The sequence below is a fragment of the Rutidosis leptorrhynchoides genome, chromosome 7 (assembly GCF_046630445.1).
Source record: "Rutidosis leptorrhynchoides isolate AG116_Rl617_1_P2 chromosome 7, CSIRO_AGI_Rlap_v1, whole genome shotgun sequence".
NCBI classification, from domain to species: domain Eukaryota; kingdom Viridiplantae; phylum Streptophyta; class Magnoliopsida; order Asterales; family Asteraceae; genus Rutidosis; species Rutidosis leptorrhynchoides.
Window position 1 is genome coordinate 323,670,608 of NC_092339.1, and position 20,269 is coordinate 323,690,876.

Here is a 20,269-nt window from a genome sequence, read left to right on the forward strand (position 1 = left end):
GAAAACCAGGCCACATTATTAGAAATTGCCCGAACCAGGAGAACACGAATGGACAAGGCCGTGGAAGAGTTTTCAATATTAATGCGGTAGAGGCACAGGAAGACCCGGAGCTTGTTACGGGTACGTTTCTTATTGACAATAAATCTGCTTACGTTTTATTTGATTCGGGTGCGGATAGAAGCTATATGAGTAGAGATTTTTGTGCTAAATTAAGTTGTCCATTGACGCCTTTGGATAGTAAATTTTTACTCGAATTAGCAAATGGTAAATTAATTTCAGCAGATAATATATGTCGGAATCGAGAAATTAAACTGGTTAGCGAAACATTTAAGATTGATTTGATACCAGTAGAGTTAGGGAGTTTTGATGTGATAATCGGTATGGACTGGTTGAAAGAAGTGAAAGCAGAGATCGTTTGTTACAAAAATGCAATTCGCATTATACGAGAAAAAGGAAAACCCTTAATGGTGTACGGAGAAAAGGGCAACACGAAGCTACATCTTATTAGTAATTTGAAGGCACAAAAACTAATAAGAAAAGGTTGCTATGCTGTTCTAGCACACGTCGAGAAAGTACAAACTGAAGAAAAGAGCATCAATGATGTTCCCATTGCAAAAGAATTTCCCGATGTATTTCCGAAAGAATTACCGGGATTACCCCCACAGCGATCCGTTGAATTTCAAATAGATCTTGTACCAGGAGCTGCACCAATAGCTCGTGCTCCTTACAGACTCGCACCCAGTGAGATGAAAGAACTGCAAAGCCAATTACAAGAACTTTTAGAGCATGGTTTCATTCGACCAAGCACATCACCGTGGGGAGCTCCTGTTTTGTTTGTCAAGAAGAAAGATGGTACATTCAGGTTGTGTATCGACTACCGAGAGTTGAACAAACTTACCATCAAGAACCGCTACCCCCTACCGAGAATCGACGACTTATTTGATCAACTACAAGGCTCGTCTGTTTATTCAAAGATTGACTTACGTTCCGGGTATCATCAAATGCGGGTGAAAGAAGATGATATTCCAAAGACTGCTTTCAGAACACGTTACGGTCATTACGAGTTTATGGTCATGCCGTTTGGTTTAACTAATGCACCAGCTGTGTTCATGGACCTTATGAACCGAGTGTGTGGACCATACCTTGACAAGTTTGTCATTGTTTTCATTGATGACATACTTATTTACTCAAAGAATGACCAAGAACACGGTGAACATTTGAGAAAGGTGTTAGAAGTATTGAGGAAGGAAGAATTGTATGCTAAGTTTTCAAAGTGTGCATTTTGGTTGGAAGAAGTTCAATTCCTCGGTCACATAGTGAACAAAGAAGGTATTAAAGTGGATCCGGCAAAGATAGAAACTGTTGAAAAGTGGGAAACCCCGAAAACTCCGAAACACATACGCCAATTTTTAGGACTAGCTGGTTACTACAGAAGGTTCATCCAAGACTTTTCCAGGATAGCAAAACCCTTGACTGCATTAACGCATAAAGGGAAGAAATTTGAATGGAAGGATGAACAAGAGAAAGCGTTTCAGTTATTGAAGAAAAAGCTAACTACGGCACCTATATTGTCATTGCCTGAAGGGAATGATGATTTTGTGATTTATTGTGACGCATCAAAGCAAGGTCTCGGTTGTGTATTAATGCAACGAACGAAGGTGATTGCTTATGCGTCTAGACAATTAAAGATTCACGAGCAAAATTATACGACGCATGATTTGGAATTAGGCGCGGTTGTTTTTGCATTAAAGACTTGGAGGCACTACTTATATGGGGTCAAAAGTATTATATATACCGACCACAAAAGTCTTCAACACATATTTAATCAGAAACAACTGAATATGAGGCAGCGTAGGTGGATTGAATTATTGAATGATTACGATTTTGAGATTCGTTACCACCCGGGGAAGGCAAATGTGGTAGCCGATGCCTTGAGCAGGAAGGATAGAGAACCCATTCGAGTAAAATCTATGAATATAATGATTCATAATAACATTACTACTCAAATAAAGGAGGCGCAACAAGGAGTTTTAAAAGAGGAAAATTTAAAGGATGAAATACCCAAAGGATCGGAGAAGCATCTTAATATTCGGGAAGACGGAACCCGGTATAGGGCTGAAAGGATTTGGGTACCAAAATTTGGAGATATGAGAGAAATGGTACTTAGAGAAGCTCATAAAACCAGATACTCAATACATCCTGGAACGGGGAAGATGTACAAGGATCTCAAGAAACATTTTTGGTGGCCGGGTATGAAAGCCGATGTTGCTAAATACGTAGGAGAATGTTTGACGTGTTCTAAGGTCAAAGCTGAGCATCAGAAACCATCAGGTCTACTTCAACAACCCGAAATCCCGGAATGGAAATGGGAAAACATTACCATGGATTTCATCACTAAATTGCCAAGGACTGCAAGTGGTTTTGATACTATTTGGGTAATAGTTGATCGTCTCACCAAATCAGCACACTTCCTGCCAATAAGAGAAGATGACAAGATGGAGAAGTTAGCACGACTGTATTTGAAGGAAGTCGTCTCCAGACATGGAATACCAATCTCTATTATCTCTGATAGGGATGGCAGATTTATTTCAAGATTCTGGCAGACATTACAGCAAGCATTAGGAACTCGTCTAGACATGAGTACTGCCTATCATCCACAAACTGATGGGCAGAGCGAAAGGACGATACAAACGCTTGAAGACATGCTACGAGCATGTGTTATTGATTTCGGAAACAGTTGGGATCGACATCTACCGTTAGCAGAATTTTCCTACAACAACAGCTACCATTCAAGCATTGAGATGGCGCCGTTTGAAGCACTTTATGGTAGAAAGTGCAGGTCTCCGATTTGTTGGAGTGAGGTGGGGGATAGACAGATTACGGGTCCGGAGATTATACAAGAAACTACCGAGAAGATCATCCAAATTCAACAACGGTTGAAAACCGCCCAAAGTCGACAAAAGAGCTACGCTGACATTAAAAGAAAAGATATAGAATTTGAAATTGGAGAGATGGTCATGCTTAAAGTTTCACCTTGGAAAGGCGTTGTTCGATTTGGTAAACGAGGGAAATTAAATCCAAGGTATATTGGACCATTCAAGATTATTGATCGTGTCGGACCAGTAGCTTACCGACTTGAGTTACCTCAACAACTCGCGGCTGTACATAACACTTTCCACGTCTCGAATTTGAAGAAATGTTTTGCTAAAGAAGATCTCACTATTCCGTTAGATGAAATCCAAATCAACGAAAAACTCCAATTCATCGAAGAACCCGTCGAAATAATGGATCGTGAGGTTAAAAGACTTAAGCAAAACAAGATACCAATTGTTAAGGTTCGATGGAATGCTCGTAGAGGACCCGAGTTCACCTGGGAGCGTGAAGATCAGATGAAGAAGAAATACCCGCATCTATTTCCAGAAGATTCGTCAACACCTTCAACAGCTTAAAATTTCGGGACGAAATTTATTTAACGGGTAGGTACTGTAGTGACCCGAAATTTTCCATGTTTATATATATTAATTTAGATTGATGTTTACATGATTAAATGTTTCCAACATGTTAAGCAATCAAACTTGTTAAGACTTGATTAATTGAAATAGGTTTCATATAGACAATTGACCACCCAAGTTGACCGGTGATTCACGAACGTTAAAACTTGTAAAAAACTATATGATGACATATATATGGTTATATATATAGTTAACATGATATTATGATAAGTAAACATATCATTAATTATATTAACAATGAACTACATATGTAAAAACAAGACTACTAACTTAATGATTTTGAAACGAGACATATATGTAACGTTTATCGTTGTAACGACATTTAATGTATATATATCATATTAAGAGATATTCGTACATCATAATATCATGATAATATAATAATTTAAAATCTCTTTTGTTATTATAAACATTGGGTTAACAACATTTAACAAGATCGTTAACCTAAAGGTTTCAAAACAACACTTACATGTAACGACTAACGATGACTTAACGACTCAGTTAAAATGTATATACATGTAGTGTTTTAATATGTATTTATACACTTTTGAAAGACTTCAATACACTTATCAAAATACTTCTACTTAACAAAAATGCTTACAATTACATTCTCGTTCAGTTTCATCAACAATTCTACTCGTATGCACCCGTATTCGTACTCGTACAATACACAGCTTTTAGATGTATGTACTATTGGTATATACACTCCAATGATCAGCTCTTAGCAGCCCATGTGAGTCACCTAACACATGTGGGAACCATCATTTGGCAACTAGCATGAAATATCTCATAAGATTACAAAAATATGAGTAATCATTCATGACTTATTTACATGAAAACAAAATTACATATCCTTTATATCTAATCCATACACCAACGACCAAAAACACCTACAAACACTTTCATTCTTCAATTTTCTTCATCTAATTGAACTCTCTCAAGTTCTATCTTCAAGTTCTAAGTGTTCTTCATAAATTCCAAAAGTTCTAGTTTCATAAAATCAAGAATACTTTCAAGTTTGCTAGCTCACTTCCAATCTTGTAAGGTGATCATCCAACCTCAAGAAATCTTTGTTTCTTACAGTAGGTTATCATTCTAATACAAGGTAATAATCATATTCAAACTTTGGTTCAATTTCTATAACTATAACAATCTTATTTCAAGTGATGATCTTACTTGAACTTGTTTTCGTGTCATGATTTTGCTTCAAGAACTTTGAGCCATCTAAGGATCCATTGAAGCTAGATCCATTTTTCTCTTTTCCAGTAGGTTCATCCAAGGAACTTAAGGTAGTAATGATGTTCATAACATCATTCGATTCATACATATAAAGCTATCTTATTCGAAGGTTTAAACTTGTAATCACTAGAACATAGTTTAGTTAATTCTAAACTTGTTCGCAAACAAAAGTTAATCCTTCTAACTTGACTTTTAAAATCAACTAAACACATGTTCTATATCTATATGATATGCTAACTTAATGATTTAAAACCTGGAAACACGAAAAACACCGTAAAACCGGATTTACGCCGTCGTAGTAACACCGCGGGCTGTTTTGGGTTAGTTAATTAAAAACTATGATAAACTTTGATTTAAAAGTTGTTATTCTGAGAAAATGATTTTTATTATGAACATGAAACTATATCCAAAAATTATGGTTAAACTCAAAGTGGAAGTATGTTTTCTAAAATGGTCATCTAGACGTCGTTCTTTCGACTGAAATGACTACCTTTACAAAAACGACTTGTAACTTATTTTTCCGACTAGAAACCTATACTTTTTTTGTTTAGATTCATAAAATAGAGTTCAATATGAAACCATAGCAATTTGATTCACTCAAAACGGATTTAAAATGAAGAAGTTATGGGTAAAACAAGATTGGATAATTTTTCTCATTTTAGCTACGTGAAAATTGGTAACAAATCTATTCCAACCATAACTTAATCAACTTGTATTATATATTATGTAATCTTGAGATACCATAGACACGTATACAATGTTTCGACCTATCATGTCGACACATCTATATATATTTCGGAACAACCATAGACACTCTATATGTGAATGTTGGAGTTAGCTATACAGGGTTGAGGTTGATTCCAAAATATATATAGTTTGAGTTGTGATCAATACTGAGATACGTATACACTGGGTCGTGGATTGATTCAAGATAATATTTATCGATTTATTTCTGTACATCTAACTGTGGACAACTAGTTGTAGGTTACTAACGAGGACAGCTGACTTAATAAACTTAAAACATCAAAATATATTAAAAGTGTTGTAAATATATTTTGAACATACTTTGATATATATGTATATATTGTTATAGGTTCGTGAATCAACCAGTGGCCAAGTCTTACTTCCCGACGAAGTAAAAATCTGTGAAAGTGAGTTATAGTCCCACTTTTAAAATCTAATATTTTTGGGATGAGAATACATGCAGGTTTTATAAATGATTTACAAAATAGACACAAGTACGTGAAACTACATTCTATGGTTGAATTATCGAAATCGAATATGCCCCTTTTTATTAAGTCTGGTAATCTAAGAATTAGGGAACAGACACCCTAATTGACGCGAATCCTAAAGATAGATCTATTGGGCCTAACAAACCCCATCCAAAGTACCGGATGCTTTAGTACTTCGAAATTTATATCATATCCGAAGGGTGTCCCGGAATGATGGGGATATTCTTATATATGCATCTTGTTATTGTCGGTTACCAGGTGTTCACCATATGAATGATTTTTATCTCTATGTATGGGATGTGTATTGAAATATGAAATCTTGTGGTCTATTGTTACGATTTGATATATATAGGTTAAACCTATAACTCACCAACATTTTTGTTGACGTTTAAAGCATGTTTATTCTCAGGTGAATATTAAGAGCTTCCGCTGTTGCTTACTAAAATAAGGACAAGATTTGGAGTCCATGTTTGTATGTTATTGTGTAAAAACTGCATTCAAGAAACTGATTTCGATGTAACATATTTGTATTGTAAACCATTATGTAATGGTCGTGTGTAAACAGGATATTTTAGATTATCATTATTTGATAATCTACGTAAAGTTTTTTAAACCTTTATTTATGAAATAAAGGTTATGGTTTGTTTTAAAAATGAATGCAGTCTTTGAAAAACGTCTCATATAGAGGTCAAAACCTCGCAACGAAATCAATTAATATGGAACGTTTTTAATCAATAAGAACGGGACATTTCACATTGTACACTAGACAAGATAAATTTAGAATTAAGCTGAATTCTTCATATAAATGAAGCACAGTAGCTATACTCCATGTGTTTTAACTGGAGTTGGTATATACATATTTATTTTTTGCCAAACATACCCCTATTTCGTTGGAAATCACAAGTTCTGAAGGTTAGAAAGATGCTTCTTGTTTAACAATTAGAGAGCACAGGGAGTTTACTTTTGTCATAGGTAAATAAACTGGGGTTTTCAATTTTTAGGTTAAATTAAAGATGTGCATAGTAGTTTGTGGATTTGATGTTGATAATAATCATGTTTGTAATGTTCTATTCGTGCTCATATTGCTCAGCTTTTTTCCTGCAGTCTGAACTTAGTTATTAAAGCTTTAAAAATGGCGTCTGAATGAAGGCATTATTAGTATTCCATCTGAGTTAATCACTGAGATCCTATATCGTCTTCCTTCCAAATCGGTTGGTCGTTTCAGGTGTTTTTCAAAAGATTGGTTATCTCTACTTTCATCACCACAATTCATCAAAATCCATGAAGCTACACTTAACCAAGGTCCTATCATTTATCACGTGAGCGGGTCTATTATACCTTATTTAATTCCGTTTCATCAATTCAAAGAAGAAGAAAAAGCAGTACCAGTAGAGTTTCCCTTAAAATTGCCTTATATCAAACCTGATTTCTATGGTTCTTGCAATGGCCTTGTTTTGATGTCTATGTATCACAATGATTTTGTGCCTGGTATGCTCATAATTTCAAACCCTACAACTAGAGAATATGTGGAATTGCCAAAATGTGAATATGGTTCAGGAATTATGTTTGGCGGATATAAGGTTGGATTCTTTTATGATGCTGTGACTGATGAGTACAAGGTTGTTACAATTTGCTATGTTCGTCGTCATTATTATAAATATTCTGACTGTATGTGCGTTGATGTTTATAGTCTTAGAACTTATACGTGAACGTGGGTTACCGATTATCCTTATAAGTATCATCGGTGGACGAGTAAACCAGATGGTTTTGTTAATGGGTTTCTACATTGGATAACTAAGGGTTGTCCTAATGATCTACCGATTATTGTTGCCTTTTGTTTGGCAAATGAGAAATTCAGTAAAGTGCTGACACCTAATAATTTTGGTATACTGTTCAAGTATGATTGTGAAGTTGTTAATTTTGATGGAAAGCTTGCTATTTTTGTGGATGGTGAAATTTGGTTGATGAAGGAATATGGGGTAAAAGAATCTTGGACTAAGATGATACTACATGGACTAGATGAAATTCCTATATCAACTTATGAACCTAACATTTTTAATTACAATAAAAAAATTCTGGTGGTAAGCGACAATCAAATGTTGATGTATGACATTGAAGAAGGAAAGTTAAGCAAACAACATATATATGCTTCTCAAAATCTCAGGGGCTTGCAAATTAGTGCTGTGTGTGTTGAAAGCCTTTTGTCACTGAAATCAAGTGGGACTAGCTAGAAATTTGCATATACAAGTTAAGGTATATGTGTAGCACATGCAGTAGGCTTAGTTTGCATTTTACAATACCCCTTGTCAATTCATTTGATGGGGAGATTGAATATTTTTTTTTTTTTGATGAAATGTAGAATTTGAATATGTTTTTTGTGGTTTGAATATGTTTTACCCAAAAAATTTCGTATGCATGTCATTATTTCTACTATGCTTGATGTTTACTTATGAATATATGCCAAATTCAGGCTTTCAGTCCCTAGTCATGCAGCAATTGTTGTTTACGCAGTGAACTACGACGTACTAATGTTACATGAGAATAGTGATACCAGAATATTTAAAATCCTATTTATGTGTTTCTATTTAGTTAAGTCAACTATCAACCCAATAAAATCAGCTCCTGATCACATATTATCAAAACGCACTAAGACTTGACTTCACGTAGTTTGGTAAGAAGATTAAGATCTTGTTACTTTGCTTTATTCGCTCCGACCTTGTTAACATTTGTATTGTGACGCTGCAAAGCAATGGATGATGATGTGTGTTGGTTGTTAAGGGGATTTTTTTTACAGATTTAATTTACTATTACTGATAGTAATTATGCAGGAGACCCAAATGATAGAAAGTATAGTTGACTGGTATAAAAGTTGAATTTGTAGCATCATCATCAGTTGTGCATGTCAAGTAATCTGCAAATTGCATTTCATGTTGTCAATTTAGTTCACGTAAGCCATAAATATGTTTGAAGTCTTATTGGGTAACACCTCAAAATGGATTTGGGGGTCATGAGTCAAGCATGTCAAATTTTCAAACGGGTACAAATAGGTCATGTTGGGTCGGGTTAGGTAACTGGTCAAAATGCCTAACGGGTTAAATGCTCCGAACGGGTCATATACTTTTTTCATGGTTTTTTTTTCCATTTATTATATTACTTTAGTTATTATTTATTTTATTCGTATATATATAATGATTAATGCTTTTATAAATGTTTGGCAGATGAAACTTGTTATGCTCGAAAATGACCCATTCACCAGACCTAATTCTATTTAGTGAGTTTTGGAAATTGATACCCATTAGACCTGTTTATTTATATTTTGTATAGGGCTCAATATGTTAGAACGAAACCATTTGGACATTCTTTTAAGCTTTTATTAGCATTGCCATGCTTAATTTTTCTCAAGACCCAATTAACTAGAAAGCTTGACCCAATTGACCCAAATTTTAGAGTATGAGTCTCAATTGTCAGGTATACTTTGATTAAATGGTAAACTCTTTTTACTTATGTGTACGCGACCTAACCAGGTTTATTACACGTGAATATTTGTGACCATTTTTTTACCACCTTAAATCATGAGGATGCCAATCACGATGTCATATATATTGTTGGTGCTAATTGGTTATTTCATGTTATTTGTTTGGTTATAAGTTTAGAAATAATTAGTTAGTAGCTAGTATTTTATTAAATGTTACTACTGTTAGAATTAATTTAAGTGTCAGTTTAATTAAAGTGTAGCTTTAGGAAGTGGTCTTTTGTTGACCGGGTTTCAAGCTTTAGTTGCGAAAAACGTGCGAGTATACCGAGTATATTGGGTAGAATATTTGGTATACGTTAGTGGTGAGATCTTGTTATTTTCTAGCTATATAACTAGCTATGATAATGATATGGTTGAATAAAATACTCACTGACTTCCGTTTCATTTTTTCTTTCTTTTGTTGCATATACAAACACAAACACATACAGTTATACCTTCTGTATATAATTTAATTCAAAGTTAGAGGGACCTAAACCCACATATATTGTGATGGTTCAAGCTGAAACTTGAATCACCAACGGAATTTGTCATAAATATCCTTATTATTATGTGAACACTCTTTCCGAAACAAGCACAATATGGGATCGAAGGCCGTTCTGTTTAGAACATCACAAATGTTCCATATTCAATGAAACATAATATGGCCAGTTATCAAAATCTTATATCCCATGGCCAGTTACCCAGAGCAGCAATCAAAATAGTTTACAAAATTATCTTTCAACTCAAACTAATTATACAGAGCAAAACCTTTATAACTAACATGATTGAATATATTAAGTCAAAGCCTCGACTTTGCACATGTACCTTCACTCGAACATGTCGATTTCCAACCGATTAGCTGAGTATTGGCTAGACGAGGCTTTCTACACAAGTACCGCCAACTTTGAAATCTTCCAGGTTTTGAATATCAACACTCTTACAGATAGCTCCTTCTTCTAAATCATATATCCACATTTGATCGCGTGTGACCAACAATATCTTTACGTTGTCATACAAAATCATTGGCTCAACAATCAAAATATTATCGATAAAATCTTCGTCCAAGATTCTTTCACCCCGAACTTATTCATCAACCATATCTCACCTCACACTTCAAAAAATATAGAAAGCTAATTTCCACCAAGATCAACGAGTCTACAATCATCAGTAGACCCTATATCAACATCAGGTGACTCCACTTCACTTCACTTCTCATCAGTTAAACTAAACACGACAATTACTTGTAAATCGTGCAAATCCTCTTCATAGAAAACTAATGAAGAAATCCGTTAATGAATACACCCGGAAAACTCGTATGGTACGAATGATCGTAAGGAGAATCAGTCACTTGTTTCTTGGTATTATTTCTAAGGCTATAAACGTAAACCCACATACAATCAGGCGATATTCTAACAACCTCGTAATCATCACTAACTGAATCATAACCAAATCCATATGTTATATCAATTACTAAAAAGTCACCTACCACCTCAAAACCAGATCCCAGCAGTGCCACATGTTTATTCATGCATAAGCAAACCACCTATATCTTGCCATTGACATACAAAATCATCAGCTCAATGGAATATCAATATATTCACGAACTAAAATCTTGATGTAAATCATAGATACAAATATGGTCTTGTTGCTTCTTTACTTAGTATGATATCCAATACGTGTTGTATTTGAACCATTTTGCACCATATCAGAAGAAATTTTATATAAAGGATTGTTACTATTTGAAATCTCTCCTCGAAACAATGTACGTATAAAGTGCAATCAAAAATCAAATTAGGAGTACCAACACAATTTCAGAACTGATCCAAATAGTAATTATCTAGAGCATAATAATGTAATTAGACAACGATCTCATGGTAAATCCTATCAGAGTAAATAACGTGGGGGGATAAATATAAGCAAAACCTTACTTCTACATATGTGTACAACCTTTGCTTAAGTGTAGCAATTTTGACATATGTTTGTGCCTTTAGCATGTATAATTACATATATTCGCATTGGATTTCTACAAATTTTCACCAGAACAGGAGTCAGTTTTTGTGAAATTAGAAGATTATTACTACAAGAATACACTTTCCTACACAATGTACAAGATGGGATGAAGGATGATCTATGAAGAACCAACACAACATCATGAAGGATACACATTTGACAGAAACAAAACGAAACATATATATTTTTAAGACAAATTTGACAAGAACGTGGTATGTTAGTGAACGATGTGTTAAATGCAAAATATAAACAAACTGGGAGATAATATAAGCTACACGTTCAATCTGTATACGCTTTTAACTCACTTGAATAAACAGATTAAATAAGAATATGTCTCTTTAGCTTTCTTTATAAAATCATCCCCTGTTGGTATTCACTCAAACTGAAGTGACATTTTTGGCATTAATTATCTTTATCTTTATATTTTTTACTGACTCAATATGATCAAAACAAAAGGCTGATAGTAGCATATTCAGAGATACAGATTGCATAAACCATATCATATACAAACTGTAGCTATTATGAAATTGAGATCAAAACAATATTAGTTCCTAACAAAAGATCAAGATGAATAAATGTACCAAAGGTAGAGTAACATGCTTAGAATAAACAAATAATATAAGCTAATAATAATAATAATCCAGTGGCTGTACTTCTATGAATGCACCTTCAACGATTTCCAATTAAGTTTTGGGGAAACAAGGCTTTCAACATAACTACCTTTTATTGTTATCTCGAACTCATCAAACAAAATCTCACCGGTTTCAGAAAGATGTCTTCCTTGAATGTCATATATCAATAATCGGTGATAGTGATCGGTCACTAGAAGTTTGCCTTTGTCATAAAAAATGTTGAATTGATAAACCTTATTATAATGGTAGACGGGCTTATGTTCATTGAAACCACGGAGTACAATCTTAGTCCAAGATTCTTTTACCCCATACTCGTTCATTAACCAAATCGTACCTGCAGTACACAAGAATATTCCAAGCTTTCCACCAAGATCAAAAAGTTGAATATCATGATCCATATCAACATGATTAAGCAAATTAGGGATAGGAACTTCATTGAATTTCTCATCTGCTAAACCAAAAGCAACAATTACTGGTAAATCATCAGAAAGCTTCTTGGCAAACCAATGAAGAATCCCGTTAACAAAAACACCCGGCAATAGCGAATTATTTACTAATATCAAATTATCATCACTAGGAACATCCATCAAGCGCGTCCAAAACTTAGTTCTAAGCCTATAAACATAAAAAAACTTGGTTCTACTTCTAGTCAAAAAATAAATTCTAACAAGCTTGTAATCATCAGTTAACGAATCATAACCAAATCCAAACAAATTATTTAACCTCTCAAAACCTAATTCCGGTATTTGGATTGATTCCTTAGTTGTTGGGTTCAAAACTCTTAGGTTCCAAACAAAATCAAGATAAGAAAGTAATACAAGGCCATTGCAAGAACCACAGACAGTGTAAGAAAAGGATTGAATAGGTAAATCTAATCTAACCTTTGAAACGTGCTTTAGATGGGTATTGAAATTGAATGGGAGCGAATTGAGTAAAGATTTGTCAGATTGGAGAATGAAGTGTTTTTGGTTGAGGGTGTTTTGATGAGTCATGATGAATTTTGGTGATGAAAGTTGAGATAACCAATCTTTCGAAACGCACATGAAACGTGCGACCGATTTGGCCGGAAGACGATATAGGATCTAGGTGATAATTTCCGGTGGAATATTGATGGACAACATTGTTACGGTGTCTTCACACGAATCCAACACCATAATTTATATACAAAATTAGCCATTTCTCCCCTGTATCTTTATTTTCTGTATTTTTCTTTCTTAAAAACATTTTAAAGTCTCAATTTAATCCTTCACTCAAACAAAAGTTAATTGAGCCCGTTAAAACTATTGACAGGAGCTATCCACGTAATCTTTAACTATTTAAATTACAAAAATCAATTAACAATTAAAGTCGGTGTAAATTAATTTAGCGGAAGAATTACTTAAAAATCAAATAACTAATTAACAAAGTAGAGAAAGTCCTCTCTCTCTCTCTCTCTCCAGATAAAGAGATTTCTTCTAAGAGGACATACGGCCATTAAGTAGGGGAAAAAAGCGTTTCCATAGAGATTATGCGAATCATGTTGACACTTTGGGTAAAAATGACTACCTATCTGATTATTCAAGAACTAAATGAGATTATGCCAATCGAGTAAATCAAAACCCTAAATTGTGATCAAAGCAAAAATATGTCATAGAAAACAAAAATATCGCATAGAGAAGAACATAGTATCACATAAAATCGGTTAACCTGTATATCAATTAACTAACTTTATGCCAAAACCGGCGTGAAATTAAAAATCTAGCTCAAGACAATTCATAAAGATGAAGGCCTAAGACAATTCATGTAATGTAATATCCCATAAAATGAGAACTATAAATTCGTTAATATTTAAAGTTTATGTTTTGAGATGGGTAATAAATAAAAAGTTATATTTTATCCTATATTTAATATGATTAATTTTATCTAAGATTGTTTAATAACAAAGTTAACATAAGTTAAACATTAATTAGGTTGTCACATGTTTAATTAATTCTTAAACCATGATATGTTAATCAATTCACTTGTGTAATTTGGATTGTTGTGTTCACTAAGGGGAATTCCTGGTGAACCGGTAAGTTTAATTTCATTTGTTTGGTGATTGATCAGGTCTTAATTGTTAAACATCCAGCGAGAGTAAATAGAGTCTAGGTGAACATATCCGTTATTTTCTGAATTCAAATCTATCCTTAATCCATCCATTTTATTAATATAAGACAACCAAAAATATTGTTTTAAGTTTGAACTTTTACTGATTTAGCTAATCGTTAAATAGCCACAACTATTCGCACTTTTCCTTTATTTCTTTTGGTTAAGTCGATTGCATTAAATTATATAATTTTGAACTGCGTTAAACTGTCCCTGGAGTGATAACCTAATTTTACTATTATCTATACTACTACACGATCGAGTATACTGCCCGTGAGTGTGTAATCTTAAACGGTAATCTTGTTCAATAAATAATAGACGCGATTTTAAACGTCAGGGAAAAAATCTTGAGAGAAAAAGTGTGTGTCAGAGAGAAAGTGAAATGTTTGAACTTTCATCTGAGTCTCAAATGGGATGAGGAACCACTCTATTTATAGGCAAAATTTGAGCTTGTAAAAAAAATTCTTGGACTTAAATTATGAAAAAAGTCCAAAAACTTGTATATTAATATATACACCAATACAGACATTATGTGAATAAACATGAACTTGTACATGAAGTCATGAACATTCAAATTTCTACTTGATTTTTGTCATACAAAAGTTCTATGGTTGCAACCTAGCTTTTTGAAGTAAACATGAGTCATTCTAATCTGCCTTAAGAACCTAATATATCACTTACATAAACATTAGCATATATTATTGAGTCACTGTCAATATTTGATTATGAGTATTGGATGCATTGTTTATCTAGTATGTAACTAGTGAACGAATCCGTGAGTTGCGGCAGCGAGGACATTTTCTTTTGCATTTACCAAACAATAAATATAGTTTGAATACAATTTACATCAAAAAGCCATAACTATTTGATATAAAACTGATTTGAAAAATTTTGTTAAAAAACAAAAATTAATATGTAAACACCAAAGTCAATAGTTATGTATTTCACAGTAAATTAAATTTGATATGAAACTAATTTAGAATATTTTGTAGAAACTAAAGTCATTTTTGTTAACCAAAAAGAATAAGAAAATTTTGTTATCAAAAAAATTTGTAAGCACTAAAGTCATTTTTGTTAAGAAAAAGGGAAAAGAAAATATTGCATGATTGTGAGAATTTATTTGTTATAAAACTAAAGAAAAAATATCATGGTTGGTCCCCAAACTTTGCACCATAAATTAAGATGAGACCTTAAGTTTAAATCGATCATGGTTGATCTCAAGTTTTAAATATTGTACAAGAATGGTCCCAGAAATTAACAACGTTAGGTTTACTTGGTTAACCTCAGACATGTGTTTCGCACATGATGAGTATTTTTGTCTTTTTCATTTCTCACCGATCTCTTTCATTCAACCCATCACTTCTACCAACGAAGCAGTGCTTCAGTGGTACCCGTCGCTTATGATCCCTGAGCCCGCAGTAGGGCCTTATTGAATACTGAAAGGTGCAGGTTCGAATCTCGGCTTGCAACTTCCTGTTGGGTATTAGGGGGAGGTGTCTTACACGGCTTACTTAGCCCTTGCGGGGTGGGCGGTATGGGTGACATAGTCACACGGAGTCAGGGTTTCTCCGCCAGAATAAACCTTTTGAAAACCCATCACTTCTTTCAACCCTAACTAGAGTCCCTACTTTGATCTTTAAAATCAAAACTAACACATATTTCATCAAAATTTATGAACCGACACGTTTCTTCTACTTCTAAAATAACCACCTCATGTTTTCATCTACTTCTGACAATCGACCAACCAAATAAAGAATACACGAAGAAATCATTAAGTATAAAAATTTATTCAAACTCAAGCTTCTTGTATAAAAGAATCGAGGATCTTAGTACGACCCCAATAGCAGACTTTCAAGAACACAAATCCAAGGTTTAATTCTGACACAAGGAAACCCATATCAAGGCTTTAAACCCGGTCCGTTTATTTCGGCCTTTTAATTTTGTAGATCGGTTCGAAAGAAACACAAATCAAGGGTTTAAACCTGAATCGGAAACCATCGGATCTAAAGGGCGAAGGTGGTTGTGAATCGGAAACTGAATCGACACCCATGGCTTCGACCAAAATTGTGGTTATGATGGTGTGAACTTGAACAAACGCTTGTTATTACTAATCGATTTCCTCATGCCGCTATTGTTACAGTTCTTTTGCATCTAAATCTAAGATTTAGTTTAATCAAAAGGATATTTGAAATCTTGTGATTGGCATCTGGTCCATAACCTTATTAAAACTCCTAGATTCCTCCTTACTGAAAATAATTGCCATAAATGTGATATGAACTCGGACCATGGCTGTTGATAACTTTATGAATTAGATTTAGCTTTGTAGGTTTTGATTCAAAAAAATGGAAGTTAGGAGTCAGGGAGATGTATTTGTAAAAAAAAAAGATGGGTAGAATAAAATATATCGATGAGAAATGAAAAGACAAAAATATCCATCATGTGCGAAACACATGTCTGAGGTTAACTATGTGAACCTAACGTTGTTAATTCCTAGGACTATTCGTGTACAATATTTAAAACTTGAGACCAACTATGATTCATTTAAACTTAAGGTCCTATTTTGATTTATATTACAAAATTTAGGAACCAGCCATGATATTTTTTCTAAAATTGAAAGAAATGTAAAAAAGTAAAATGGGTGGGGTCGTTGGGTGAAGTAAATGGGTGGGGGGCGTGTCTTATTTGGCACTTCAATGCAACATAAAGGGACATAAGGGGGCATATTTGTCATTTAAAAAAACCTGTAAATTGATGATTAGGTATTTAGATAAAAAGAAAAATGAAAAAAGAAAAAATTAATGTGAAATGACATATGAGTAAGAAGGAAAGAGTGATTCAAGAAAAGATGTAATAATTATGTGTGTTAGTATATAGGTTAAACTAGAAAAAAAATTCGACCACGCGTTGTTGCGGTTGTATTCGACGCGCGATCGAATTTGGATATACGTTGTTTGGTACCTAATATATATAGTAAGTTGGGTTGTTTGTTGGACGTGTATGTATATGTATGTAATATAGCCCGAAATATTTAGTGTTTTTTAACGATGTCTGTTTCGCGTATAGTCGCGTTGTGTTCGTAAAATTATTTCTAGTTAAACGGTGCTCTCGGAAAAATTTAACTCGCACCGAGCGAGAATATAGGGCCCGTTATCTAGTGTTTTTTTAACAATGTTCGTTTCGCGTGTAGTTAGTCCCGTTGTGTTCATTAGATTTTTTCGAGTTGAATGGTGGTGTCGAAAAAATTTAACTCGCACCGAGCGAGAAGATAGAGCCCGTTAAAAATTCGGGTGGAATTAGTTTTTTTTATTTTAATAAAATTATATATTTACGCTTTGTACCTCTGGAAAAGTGTAAAGTTGAGGGGTCGTTGTGTAAATTGAGACGAAATTGAGGGGCCGTTTGTAATGTAAACGAAAACTCAAAACAACAATCCGATAAAACTAAAATGATGAAATCTAGCGCGTGTTTTAGTGTGCACGTATAATGAGAATGTAAAGTGAAATAATTATCACTATGTGCCAAAATGTCTTTCCTCATATTTTTTTATTTTCTCTACAATTTAAAAGGAAAAATTTGGAAGGAAAATTAACTAAATTTTTTATCACATTCATTTCTTCCTTCTCCAAAATAAATCTCAAAAACACAATTATTTTTTGTTTCTCTCCATTTAGTTTCTTTTCTCTCCAAAATTAAACGAGAGAACAGAGTGTTAAGACCCATTTTGATATTAAATAAGACCCATTTTGATATTAAATATATTAGTATATATCATATCATATATACTAATAAGACTTGTATATACACACGGGCAGTGGCGAGTTTACTTACAAATTCGTGAGGTCACAGGTGAAAGGACCCGTCCTAATCCATCCGGACGAAGTCCATATAGATTATAAACGATTCACAACAGTTGATTACATCGCGAGGTACTTGACCTCTATATGATACATTTTACAAACATTATATTCGTTTTTGAAAAGACAATCTTTCATTACATCGAAAGTTGACAGGCATGCATACCATTTCATAATATATTCAACTATAATTGACTTAATAATAATCTTGATGAACTCGATGACTCGAATGCAACGTCTTTTGAAATATACCATGAATGACTCCAAGTAATATCTATAAAATGAGCAAATGCACAGCGGAAGATTTCTTTCGTACCTGAGAATAAACATGCTTTCAAGTGTCAACTAAAAGGTTGGTGAGTTCATTAGTTTATCATAAATAATCATTTCATAATTTTAATAGACCACAAGATTTCATATTTCCATTTCTCATAAATATACGTCCCATACATAGAGACAAGAATATCATTCATATGGATTGAACACCTGGTAACCGACATTAACAAGATGCATATATAAGAATATCCCCATCATTCCGGGATCCTCCTTCGGACATGATATAAATTTCGAAGTACTAAAGCATCCGGTACTTTGGATGGGGCTTGTTGGGCCCGATAGATCTATCTTTAGAGTTCGCGTCAATTAGGGTGTCTGTTCCCTAATTCTTAGATTACCAGACTAAAAAGGGGCATATTCGGTTTAATAATCCAGCCATAGAATGTAGTTTTCAGTACTTGTGTCTATTTCGTAAAACATTTATAAAAGCGCATGTATTCTCAGTCCTAAAAATATATATTGCAAAAGCATTTAAAAAGGGAGCAAATGAAACTCACGCATATAAATATTGTAAAACAGTTAATAAAACATTTGCATGTATTCTCAGCCCAAAAACATAAAGAGTAAAAGGGGTAAATAAAACTCACCTAATGTATTTTGTAGTAAAAATACATATGACTATATTGAACAATGCAGGGTTGGCCTCGGATTCACGAACCTATATTATTTATGTATATATATCAAAATATATAATAGTAATCGAACAATTATATATATTGTTATTAATAATATATTTGTTATATTATATTTTATTTAGATATATTTAATTTTGTGTGTTGTATATATCCATTATTTACCACTACTAATAATAAAACTGTATATTAATTAATATTTTAATAATAAAAATATAGTGTAATGTATTTTTATATAAATATATATATTTGTAATAATATTGATAGTTTTGGTTACAACAAAATGATAACTTTAGTAATAATGATAATAAGTTTAATAATAATAATTATCATAGTAACAATAATAATAATCATCATCATCATAATAATAATAATAATAATAATAATAATCCTACATATACTAGTAATAATAATAGTAATACCACTTATTATAATACTTGTACTAATTATAATAATGAATAATAATAATACTAACAATAATAATAATAATAATAATAATAATAATAATAATAATAATAATAATAATAATAATAATAATAATAATAATAATAATAATAATAATAATAACTTAAAAATAAGAACTACCTCATAAAAATCGATCCAAAAACAAATATAGTGACCCTGCCATGTCTCGAACTCAAGACCTCTCGCTCAAACCCAAACTCCTTAAACCATCGCTCCATGTGTTACTTTTCTGATCAACATTAGAACTTAATTATATTTAACTTTTATTAACGGGTTCTCTTCTTCTTCTTCTTCTTTTTCAAAAAAAAAATGTCCCCGCCTCTGGCTCGAACTCTCGACCATTCGGTTAACACAACTCACTATCAAACCGTCCCTCTGTTACGTTTTTCTTTTTATTATCTCCAAACCAGATCAATATAACTCGTTCCTTTAGCCCAACAAAAATAGGGCACAGCCCAAGCGAGAAAAAAAAAATAGAAACAAGATGGCCCGATTACAAGAACCACGGCCCAATCTTAGTACCAGGTTTTCGGTGTTGATTGTAACTGAAACAGAAACTTTGTAAGTCATTATCTATTTCATATTAATCATCATCCTTCAATCTTATGCATATCGTAATCATAGTTTATCATCGCTATCCTCCCATCATCAACTTATTCGTTATCATCCTAATCTTCGTAACCTAATCTTCATCATCTTTGTATAATCAAAACAGAAAA

General features: G+C 33.2%; 2 protein-coding genes across 2 annotated transcripts; one reads left to right on the top strand and one right to left on the bottom strand.

The window, feature by feature from the left end:
• The first annotated feature begins 6,788 nt into the window (after window positions 1-6,788).
• Window positions 6,789-8,214, top strand: LOC139860250 (F-box/kelch-repeat protein At3g06240-like). Its single transcript, XM_071849019.1, has 3 exons — window positions 6,789-6,831; window positions 7,133-7,602; window positions 7,720-8,214. Exons 1-3 carry the CDS (start codon window positions 6,789-6,791, stop codon window positions 8,212-8,214), a joined length of 1,008 nt encoding a protein of 335 aa, XP_071705120.1.
• Window positions 8,215-12,063: 3,849 nt separating this feature from the next.
• LOC139858830 (F-box/kelch-repeat protein At3g06240-like) lies at window positions 12,064-13,245 on the bottom strand. Its single transcript, XM_071847664.1, has one exon. It carries the CDS (start codon window positions 13,180-13,182, stop codon window positions 12,163-12,165), a length of 1,020 nt encoding a protein of 339 aa, XP_071703765.1. The 5' UTR covers window positions 13,183-13,245; the 3' UTR covers window positions 12,064-12,162.
• Between the last annotated feature and the right edge of the window lie 7,024 nt (window positions 13,246-20,269).

Excerpts from the sequence above, each read along its gene's own strand:
- LOC139860250 (XM_071849019.1), top strand. The coding sequence starts at position 6,789 with ATGAAGCACAGTAGCTATACTCCATGTGTTTTAACTGGAGTTG. Across the intron at positions 6,832-7,132 it reads ATGTGTTTTAACTGGAGTTG|GCATTATTAGTATTCCATCT; the intron begins GTATATACATAT and ends GTCTGAATGAAG. Across the intron at positions 7,603-7,719 it reads CTGTGACTGATGAGTACAAG|TATCATCGGTGGACGAGTAA; the intron begins GTTGTTACAATT and ends TATCCTTATAAG.
- LOC139858830 (XM_071847664.1), bottom strand. The coding sequence starts at position 13,182 with ATGTGCGTTTCGAAAGATTGGTTATCTCAACTTTCATCACCAAAATTC.